This window comes from Lycium barbarum, chromosome 8 (assembly GCF_019175385.1).
Source record: "Lycium barbarum isolate Lr01 chromosome 8, ASM1917538v2, whole genome shotgun sequence".
In the NCBI taxonomy this organism is placed as follows: Eukaryota; Viridiplantae; Streptophyta; class Magnoliopsida; order Solanales; family Solanaceae; genus Lycium; species Lycium barbarum.
Window position 1 is genome coordinate 91,652,726 of NC_083344.1, and position 11,594 is coordinate 91,664,319.

The 11,594-nt window shown below is 39.7% G+C and overlaps 1 protein-coding gene and 1 pseudogene across 1 annotated transcript; one reads left to right on the forward strand and one right to left on the reverse strand.

Moving 5' to 3' along the window:
- The first annotated feature begins 7,843 nt into the window (after positions 1 to 7,843).
- On the forward strand, positions 7,844 to 10,135 carry LOC132607949 (uncharacterized). Its single transcript, XM_060322030.1, has one exon. The coding sequence runs from the start codon at positions 7,844 to 7,846 to the stop codon at positions 10,133 to 10,135; it is 2,292 nt and encodes a 763-aa protein (XP_060178013.1).
- LOC132608524 (small nucleolar RNA R71) lies at positions 8,233 to 8,329 on the reverse strand (annotated as a pseudogene).
- Positions 10,136 to 11,594: the final 1,459 nt, after the last annotated feature.

Below are 11,594 nucleotides of genomic sequence, written 5' to 3' on the forward strand. Positions count from 1 at the left end.
TACGAGAACACTTGAGGAGGTATTGGGGATTCAAGACCAGTTTAACATTCGAGGACGAATGTTTTAAAGGGGGGAAGGATGTTATACCCCGTATATTTATATGTCAAACTATTCGCAAGCCAATCGAATCAAGTTAAAGGTAGAATCATTTCCAGACAAAAAGTAGAAACCTTTAATTTTCAATTTTTAATAGAACATAAGTTGTTTATAAATTTTATTTAGTGTAAAAAGTATTACTATTGGAAATGAGGAATTAATAAATTGTGCTTAGATTATTAAGTGTAAATTAGTAATTAATTAAATTAATTAAAGTTAATTAGTAATGTGGGCCACACCCGAATTAAGTAAAAAAAAAGAAATGGAATCATCAAATACATGACACATTAAGGGGGCATGTGGCAAGCTTAGGGGAGACATATAAATACATATTGTGATGAACAATTCATGCATTACAAATCATTTCAACCTTAAGAGATTAAAAGTTAGAAGGAGAAACAAAAGTGAAGCTCTAGACCATGGTGTTTGGCCGAGACTTGGTGAAGAAAAATTTAAAGTTTCAAGGTGAGGTGATGATCAAGGTTTTGTGAAGATTCAAGTAATTAGCAAGTGTATTAAGGTAAAAATTTGATGATATGATTTTATTCACCGAGTCACATAATGGGTCGGGTACCGTATATGATAATGATATGCATGATTTTGTTTTGTAAGGAACAGGTACAGTGATTTCTGGGTTATCATACTTGTCTCCTGGAATCTCTACTTCAGTTATGACCTTCATTATTGTATTTCATGCTTTATATACTCAGTAAATATTCCGTACTGACCCCCTTTCTTCGGGGGGTTGCGTTTCATGCCCGCAGGTACAGACGCTCGCTTTGGTGACCCGCCAGCTTAGGATTCCTATTCAGCTACCTTGGAGTGCTCCCTTGTTGCGGAGCCCAGATTTTTGGTACATAACCTTTTGCTGTATATATGTGTTTTGTCCAGGGGTACGGTGGGGCCCTGTCCCGTCATATGCTATTGTTGTTACTCTTAGAGGTCTGTAGACATGTGTGTGGGTTATACGTATATATGTTGTCCCGCTGTGTTAGTATGACTTATGTTTTGGGACGTTCCCACTCGTAGTGGCAGCCTCGTCGGCTTGCGTATATATACATATATGTTTTGGGATGTTGTGTGTAGTGGTAGCCTTGCCGGCTTGCATATATATATAGTTGGGACGTTCCCACATGCTATGACAGCCTTGTCAACTTATATACTGTGTTATCTGTTGATAGTAGTGACTCCTCAGGAGACAGGTTGCTTGATATACATATATACTTGTGCGACAGTTCTGAGACTATGTGTTGGTCCTATGGGTTCCATATTATGTTTGGTTGTGGATTGATCATATAGCTAACAGGGGTGTATACGAGTGTCCAGTTCGGGCACTAGTCACGGCCTACGGGGTTGGGTCGTGACAAAAGTGGTATCAGAGCAGTTCATCCTCGGAGTGTCTACAGACCGTGTCTATTGGAGTCTTGTTTATCGGTGTGTTGTGCCCCATATCTATAAACAGGAAGCTACAGGGCATTTAGGACTAGTCACGGCCTACGGGGTTGGGTCGTGACAAATGCATAGTTGTCCTGGAGTCTTTGTGCATGCACTATGATGAGCATATTATGATGATGATGATGATATAACACCGCGCCTATTTGGGCGGGCAGTCACCGCTAAGGCGGGTAGCGTATACACCATGGCCAGATGGCATGGGCAGACACCACTAGTGGGCGGCATGAGATGATACCCCGGACGTGGGAGGCCTGGACGCAGGCTAATGATTATCACACCGATCCGATATGGACGGGAAGTTTATACATTTATGCATATATGATATGATGATGATTTTCAGTAAGCCAGCATACATCATTTCCTTTATATTTGACAGTTAGATACAGATGTTTCTTATTGATGCTTCCTTTATTTCATTGACGTAATATTATTGTTTATGCCTCTCTTACTCTGTACAATGTTCGTACTGACGCCTGTTTTCTTTGGACGCTGTGTTCATGCCCACAAGTAGACAGGGAGGTGAGCTTGATCCAGACTCGTAGTAGTTGTCAGCTGATTTGAGAGCACTCCATTGTTTCAGAGGTGCTTATGATTATTCTTTTGTGTACATACGTATATTTTGGGCATGACGGGGTCTTGTCCCGTCCTTATGTCTAGTACTCTAGTAGAGGCTCGTAGATACGCAGTGTGGGTTATATGGTCTCACGAGATTGCCAGTATGTATGTATATACATATGTATATGTTATTTTAATGACCAAAAGGCTTGTGCATATAAAACTATTTATGTTTCCGAATGAAAGATGATTTCCTTATAATATAAGTATGAAGGTGATAAAAGAATGTTAATGAGCATGATAAGTAGTAGAACGAGTGGTGCTCGGTGGTTAGCCTCAGGTATCCGTCACGGCCCCTAGCTGGGTCGTGACAATACCTTAGGTATATACTCTGATATACAGTATTTTTTCTAAACATAACAGACATCAGACCAAGGAGAAACATTCATACATTCTCATTTAAGCAACTTCAAGCAGTGTTTAAAAGAACAAGAATTTCAAAGTATGCTACCAGACAAACACAATATTCCTAGTGTATATGCTCTACAAACAACAAATCATACCCACATAGTTACTTTCAGACAGTGAAGACTTGTAAGAACAAGACCCTCAAATCTCAGAACAACAAATGTACATGAGGTACTAAAACCATAAGACATAGAGTTACTGATATTTAACGAAATTTGCATACACTACTCCTTTAATTAGTCTTAAAACGTCACAGAATGAGTGGTTTCACATAAAGGACCCTAGCAGCCCACATTTAAAGTGATTGGGCTGAGTTAGACTTGTAACTCAAAGCCCCATCACTCCCCCCCTAGCCCTGGATAAGTCATTCATGATCCATACACCCTAAGTGACTAAATCTATCTCACTCTTTCAAGATAAATTAAAGTAACTAAAGCCATAGAAGAACACCAATTATAGAGACAAATAAGACTACTACACTTCAAGATCATGCAAAACTAAAGGTTGAAAGTATTAAGCAGGAACAATAAGTCAAATATAGTTTGAACATGCTGGGGATGACAGTGAATAAGTAGAATATACAGGGCTCTCAGAAGATTGACTCCTTTAAACATCTAAAACAAATTCCTCTTGACTTAAAATCTTACGTGTATGTTTGAATCTCAACTTTCAACATCAAAGTAGTCATATAGCAATATCAATTCACAATAGAGACAATTAGAATCTACTACAGATATTACCAGATTCCAAACATTACATCAACATGCACTATAGGCATGCATTTGGCAACAAATAAAGTGACAGACTCAAAGGTTAGTATCCTAGTCATTTTTGCATATATGAATCAATCTCACCTAGCATTATTACCATTTAAAGAGGGGAAACATCATATATCACAGGTTCACATACCAGCATGCTATTCCGATATAGATTGGGTGTTCATACTGAGGCCTTTAGATCAAATTTAAGACAATATGCAAGGTGCTAATCATGATTTTCACTTGGCAAATGCACATATCCAAACAAAATAAGACATAATGCTTATTTAAACCAAACAGTGAGCATACTAGACCTCAAACAAGAGGAGGCTTAAATAAAACAGTAGTAATATAAACAGAGATCAAACACGATCTACTCAACAAAAGAAGTGTGGTGTAAGCAGGCTTGATAATTGAGTTATTTATAGCAACATTGCTATATTTAAACATCCTATCAAATCTAAAGCAACTTCTTAAAAAGATATTAGACTGCCTTTAAATAGGTCGCTCACATGATATAAGACAATAAACTAATCACTATAGGCTAACATCATAAGATTAACACCCAAGCTAATCACTTATCTAACCAAAGCAGACCACTAAATACACAATCAACTTAAACTAAGCGTTTGAACACATAACCAACATAAACTAAACATTTAAACACATAAACAACTTAAACTAAACATATAATTTGACATCTAAACATATAATTAACTTAAACCGAGCATATGATTGACAAAGAATAACTGAAACAACACCAAATGCTAAAAAATATTTAAAAAAATAAAAAGAAAAGAGGATTATCTTTCTTAAGTGTAGCCTTGGACGAGATTTGAACTTGAGAACTTAAACTCTCCCATCCAACACTCAGCCACATATCAAAAAAATGATTAAACCTTAAAACTTTAGACTAACTGAATAAGTAAAGGTCTCAACAATAGAAACCCCAGGCAATTATGTTTTTGTGATTAGATGGATATTTTAGCATGCTCAAGTTGTTGGAAATATGGAGAATGGGGTTATTTATATAGAAACCCCAAATTCTCAAAACCCTAACTCATAGCCTATGTGGGAGTATAGCAATTTTTTAGGTTTTACTTCGCTCAACCACATCTAATGGCTGAGAATCAAACAATCAAGCAAATAAAGGGTCATATTTGACTCGCAATCGATCAATATGTGGGGTTCTTTATGAACCAATAAAGTTCGAGTATTCAAAATTGAATATAACAAAAACCATTAAGGTTTCTCAGTCAAAATACCGTTGATTCAAAAAAAAAAAAAAGCAAAGAGAAAGGAGTTATATCACCTTTGAATTGCGTCTGGTGAAGAATGGTAGAAGCAATTAATGATTTACCTCAAAAGGTCACACAGACCTAGATAAAGCATATCTCCTCTGTAACTATGCCAAAAATGACGAAGATGACGTAGGAAAGAGAACTCAGCAATAAGTGGCTAGGGTTTCTTGTAATCATGAAATGGAGGGGTAATTGCCTCATTTAATGCGTTCGTAGGCCGGGTCACGATCGTAATGACCGGGCACAGCTAATTTAAAAGATAAAAGGGGCAGTCCATAGGTATATATATATATATATATATATATATATATATATATGCATTACTCTATTTTGGCACGTTTAACACCCTTCTTATATATATATACACAGATATACGTGTATATGTATACACATGTGTATATCTGTGTATATTTGTATATAAGGAGGGGGTTAAATGTGCAATACCTAACAAAGTAGCCAAAATTGAAGTAATGCCCATTAATTGAACGTTTCAATTATGACCGGAAAATTACCAATTGACCAATTAAGAGCTAATTTGCAAGAATGACCTTAGTTAAACTTAAGCGATGAATTTATCTATTTCAGTTAAGGTCATATTTGACATAATCAAACAAATTAAAGGCTAATGACCTTAATTAACTTATGTAATGACCCGTTTGGTCGTTAAAGTCTTTTCGTCACCTTTGACCGTTTCGCGAGCTTGGTTAGCTTGCTTTTGACCCGAGGGGACCGTTGACACACTTTAAGAGGTGTTTAGATTTGATTCGGGTGACTTTTCATGAAATGTGGGCTTAAAGCGAAAAAGAGTTGACTCAAAGTTGACTTTGGGTAAACAAACCTTTTTCAAAAATCTGTCGATTCGGAGAGGTCCGAATGGTCTTTTAGAACTTGTATGTATATCTAGTTTTGTTCCCGATACACTCAGATGCATTATGAGACTTGGGTTGGAAAGTTAGAATTGAGGTATCGGGAGTTGACTCGATTAACGAGACCTCCGTTGGGAATTTCGAGGCCACGGGTGCGTTCGTAGCCTATTTTTATGTGCGTCTGTGTATATGGTTCGTGAGTAGATGGCCTTAGGTATTTGTCAGGATTCGGTTAAGATTGAGATTATTTTTGGGGAATTCTGGTGCTGGTGTCCGCTAGGGTGGTACCAGTACCGTCCCAGTGGCACCACCATAGCGATGGGACGACCGCTAGGGCTGCCAAGTTCTTTTGTGGCATGACCGTCCTGACAGTTTGACTGGACGTCAGGGCGGTACCGTTGTAGCGGTCCCGTTGCCGCTGTATCGGTATCGGGCCTGTTATATTCATTAAGTGTGTACTAAAAGCCCTTAGTTTATCATTTATTACTATTCTGAATATTGAGCTTTGGGGAGAAATTCTAGAGGATTCTTGGAGAAGATTCTTAGTGGTAAGTCCTTCTAATCTCCTTGTTAATTCATTATTTCTAATCATCTTAGAATCTCTTTCCCTTGTTAGTTCATTAATGGATGAAGAATAAGGTGGGTTTAATGAATGTTCTATCTAGGCTTCTAAATGACAACATTGATTGGGTTTATGCTAGATTATGATGTATCTAGGGTTGTTAATCATATACCTTCCATTATTAGTGATATTTGGCACAAATATCTAGATTTAGTGTCATTTACACTTTACTTCTTAGCACTTTCATCGCAGTTTTGAATGTCAATTGTTGTATATGAGCTTATGTTGGTATGCTTATATGAATAGGTACAACAAGGACCAACGAAGGGTATTCCGGGCAGTTTTGAGTGATTTTGAGGCTGGGTACGTCAATTGAAGGTTGCGAAGGAAGTTCCAGCACTTGAAGGCAAAATCTGACCACTGAAGGGTCTTATGCACTGGCCATGCGCCGCACAGCCAGCGCACAAAAACACCATTCCTGAATCTCAGACAGACCATGCGTTGGCCATGCGCCGTAGCAGAAAAACATAAAGGAGGTTATGCGCTAGCCATGCGACGCACAGCCAGCGCACAAGCAGCGTCAGTTGTCCTATTTAGATCGGGATTGGGCCAACTTATCTCATATTTACCCTAGTATATAAATAGCCATTTTGAACATTAGAAAGGCGACTTGGATAAATTTTAAGACTTGTGAAACTCTTTCTAGGTTTTATTCCTCTTCTATTATTTTTCTTTACATTAAAACCCTATGTTAATCATGAATTCTTGTTTCCATTATCGAATCATGTGTAACTAAACTTATAAATTCTGGGGTTGTGGCGTAGCCATGAATATTGACGTTTGACAAGTATTTCAATCTTAGTAGCGTGTTCGTATGCAATTTCTTCGTTACTTCTGTGTTTAATTTCTTGATTGGCTGCGCAACAGTTGAGTTCTATTTACTCATTGATATACGTGCTTGGGAAAGACGTTAATTTGGAGAAGAAGTAATGAGATTGTGATCTGAATATCCCTAAAGTTGGGCTAGGATTTGTGACTAGGATAGGAATATACTTAGTTACCGCAATCAATTATATACCGTGCTCTTATTGCATTCTTGATAGGTCAATACCATAGGAATATAGGATGAGAATTATCTTGAATCGGCGAGTAGTGGTTCGGAAGAATACTACGAGATTAATAATCCGGTTAATTAGCTATTGTGAACAAAGTTGCTAAGGTGTGATACTTGATTGACTCAATAGGATTGGTGAACCAACCACGACCCTGGAATACTTCTAAAATCTTGATAAAAGTCGTTCTCAATTACGTTCTAAGCACAATTTCTGGATACATTATTAGTCAATTACATTATAGCATTTAGTTATAAAAGAACCAAAACTTTTATTCTTCACTTGCATAGATAGTAAGCAATAGTTTATTTTCGTGAAATATTGGTCATAAGTCTCTGTGGGTTCGACATCCGATTTTATATAATCACTCTATTACTTGGACGACCACGTACACTTGCGTGTGCATTTAGACGCAACATGTTTTTGGCGCCGTTGCCTGGGACTTAGAAATCAATTATTTTTGCCATAATAAATTTTATTGCTTCATTTTATCCAAGTGTTAACGTCTTGATCTTAGCTGTTACTTGATTGCAGGTACTTTACTCGAATGCGAAGGACTGCGAGTCAAAACAATCTTGAGGAATTCGATCCTGAGCGTTCTTTCAATCGGCACATGAGAGATTTGAATTTATTGCAGAAACCGTAGGTTGTTGCAGAATTACCTGTGGTCATGGCTAATAATCAACCGGCTATAGTGAGAGAGGTTACAGTGTCTCGTGTGGCGAATGTCACTTCAAGCATTGTCAAGCCCACCATCGAAGGGCATTTTGAGCTGAAGCATCCTATGATTCAACTACTTCACTCTAGTGGGCAATTCACGGGAATGTCACATGAGGATCCTCAGCAACACATCCATAATTTTCTGCAGATTGTCGATACTTTTGCTACTAGAAGGGTCACTAAAGAATATATGCGACTGACACTGTTCCCCTTCTCTCTATTGGGGAACTCAAGTAACTGGTTATTAGCAGAGCCCGCCGATTCTATCACTACGCGGGATGACTTGGCGACGAAATTCTTGACAAGGTTCTTTCCACCAGCAAAGACCACTCGCCTCCAAAGGGAGATCATGTCATTCAGGAAGAAAAATGGAGAAAATTTGTATCAAGCTTGGGAGAGGTTTAAGGGTCTTCTCAGAGATTGTCCTCAACACCATCAGACGAATGAAGTTCTGGCACACACATTTATTGAGAGTCTGGATGACCAACATAAGTCATCACTAGACACTGCTGCAGGAGGGCAGGCTCTTGATCTAAGCTATGAAGAACTATTCACATTATTGAACAGGTTTACTCAGAGCACTCCAGACTGGCAGGATGATGCAGCTAGCAGTTCAGTTAGGAAAGCACCGGGCATCTTTGAGGTAGATAAGTTTACAACATTATCAGCACAGATTGATGCCATGCGCAACGAACTCAGGAAGTTAGCTGCGTCGCAAGCGCCACCACAGGTGCATGCAGTGCAGCAAGCCATAGCCTTTTGTGATGTCTGCGGAGAGGGTCACAACAGTGATGAATGCCCTGCAAATCCCGCATTCATATACTTTGTGGGTAATGCAGGCAAGGGGCAAGGAAACAACAATCAATACGGAAATTCCTACAACCCAAATTGGAGGAACCACCCGAATTTAAGGTGGAGTGACAACTCAGGTAATCAGAAGCAGAACTATCAGTCAGCACCTACTCCTCAAGCTCCCACAAACAGTATGGAAGAGATGATGAAAAAGATGATGGGTGACATGCAGAAGATGATGATAGACCAGCGGAAGTTGATAGCAGATAATCAGAATCGCGATTTGGCTGTGCGGAATTTTGAGAGGCAGATGGGACAGATAGTTGGTGCCCAAAATACTAGACCACCTGGAGGACTTCGAAGTGACACAAATGTGAATCCCAAGCCTTGCAATGCTGTAACTCTGCGAAATGGGCGAGAACTAGAGGAAGTGACTTCAAAGAAAACTGGTCGAGTAGAGGCTAAAAAAGAGAAGATTACAATAGAAACAAGTGAAAAAGAGAAGGCAGTCGAGGCACTAATGGCAAAGCAGCCACAGGCTGTGGTTGCAAAGCCACCGCCTCCATTCCCTCAACGTCTGGTGAGACAGAAAGAAGAGGCTACTTATAAGAAGTTTATTGATTTGCTTAAGCAGGTACACATGAACGTCCCCTTGGTTGATATGCTGCAGGGTATTCCAACATATGCTAAGTACATCAAAGATATTGTAGCAAACAAGAGCCTTTTCACAGAGTATACCACGGTTGCACTTACTGAGGAGTGCGATTCTCGTATTCAGAACAAGTTGCCCACAAAATTGAAGGATCCCGGAAGTTTCACTATTGAGATTTCTATTGGGACACAGATTGTTGCTCGAGCAGTTAATGATCTAGGTGCAAGTATAAATCTGATTCCTTCGTCTATCTTCCAAAAGCTAGGTTTGGGAGTGCCCAGACTAACCACTATAGTTCTTCAGCTGGCAGACAGATCGTTAGCAAGACCCGAAGGCATTATTGAAGATGTATTGGTACAAGTAGGGTCGTTGATAATTCCTGCTGACTTTGTGATATTGGATTTTGAGCCAGACCCGGAAGTCCCATTTATTTTGGGGCGTCCGTTCTTGGCTACAGGGAGAGCACTTATTGATGTAGCTGCTGGGCAGCTTACCATGCGAGTACATGATAAAGTAGAGGTCTTCAATGTATACCAAGCTCTGAAGATGCCTGCAATCTATGAGGAGTTGTCCGTTATTACTGTTTTGAATGATGATACACGAAGGCCACTCATCACTTCTCATGATCCTTTGAAGAGAGCCTTAGTGGGGGATGATATTTTTGGTGACACGGCGACGTTTGAGATGGTGCAGAGTCTGGATATGGCGAGTATTTATATTTGGACAGGCGAGTTTGAGCACTTAGACAGGATAATGGGAGTGACTCCGAAGTTATCAATTGAAGAGCCTCCGAAGTAGGAATTGAAGCCCCTGCCCGCGCATCTTAAATATGCATTCTTAGGTGAGGGGGATACCTTGCCAGTGATATTGGCAGCAGAGTTGACCACCGAAGAGGTTAATATTTGTCTCAAACTATTGAAGTCCCATAAAAGAGCATTGGGGTGGCAGATATCTGATATTCAGGGAATTAGCCCCGCGCTATGCATGCACAAGATACTCATGGAGGATGATCATAAGCCTAGCGCACAGCATCAACGGAGACTAAACCCTGTGATGAAAGAGGTTGTCAAGAAAGAGGTAATCAAGTGGTTAGATTCAGGCATTATTTTTCCCATTTCGGACAATAAGTAGGTAAGCCCGGCGCAATGCGTCCCGAAGAAAGGAGGGATGACAGTTGTGACAAATGACGAAAATGAGCTCATTCCTACTAGAACAATCACTGGATGGAGAATCTGCATGGATTATCGCAAGCTGAACGAGGAAACTAGAAAGGATCACTATCCTATTCCCTTAATAGATCAAATGCTAGACAGGTTAGCCGGGCAAGAGTTTTATTATTTTCTGGATGGTTACTCTGGCTACAATCAGATAGCTATTGCTCCGGAGGATCAGGAGAAGACCACGTTTACATGCCCATATGGCACATATGCTTTCAAACGCATGCCATTTGGGTTGTGTAATGCACCCGTGACTTTCCAAAGATGCATGATGGCTATTTTTTCAGAGATGGTTGAGGACTTCGTAGAAGTGTTCATGGATGATTTTTCGGTATTCGGGAACTCTTTTGAGGTTTGCTTGCAGAATCTAAACCGAGTGCTGGCAAGATGTCAAGAAACTAACTGGTCTTAAATTGGGAAAAATGTCACTTTATGGTCCGAGAAGGCATAGTCCTTGGGCACAAGGTTTCAAAGAGAGGGCTGAAGGTTGATCGTGCAAAAGTGGAGGTTATTGAGAAGCTTCCACCCCCCATATCAGTCAAGGGTGTGCGCAGTTTCCTCGGGCATGCAAGATTCTACAGGCGCTTCATAAAGGATTTTTCAAAGATCTCAAGTCCGATGTGTAGATTACTTGAAAAGGATGTGAAATTCCTATTTGATGATGCATGTATTAAAGCCTTTGAAGGTCTAAAGAAGAGATTGGTAACCGCACCAATAATCATTGTACCTGACTGGAACTTGCCATTCGAGTTAATGTGTGATGCAAGTGACAACGCTGTGGGGGCTGTGCTGGGACAACGACGAGAAAAAGTTTTTCATTCTATCTACTATGCTAGCAAGATGTTAGACGCTGCCCAATTGAGTTACACTGTGACAGAGAAGGGGCTGTTAGCTGTGGTTTATGTGTTTGATAAGTTTCGGTCCTATCTTGTTGGAACACATGTTATTGTTTACACAGACCATGCAGTTATTCGCTACTTGTTCAGCAAGAAGGATGCTAAACCCAGGTTGATTCGGTGGATTCTTCTGTTGCAAGAATT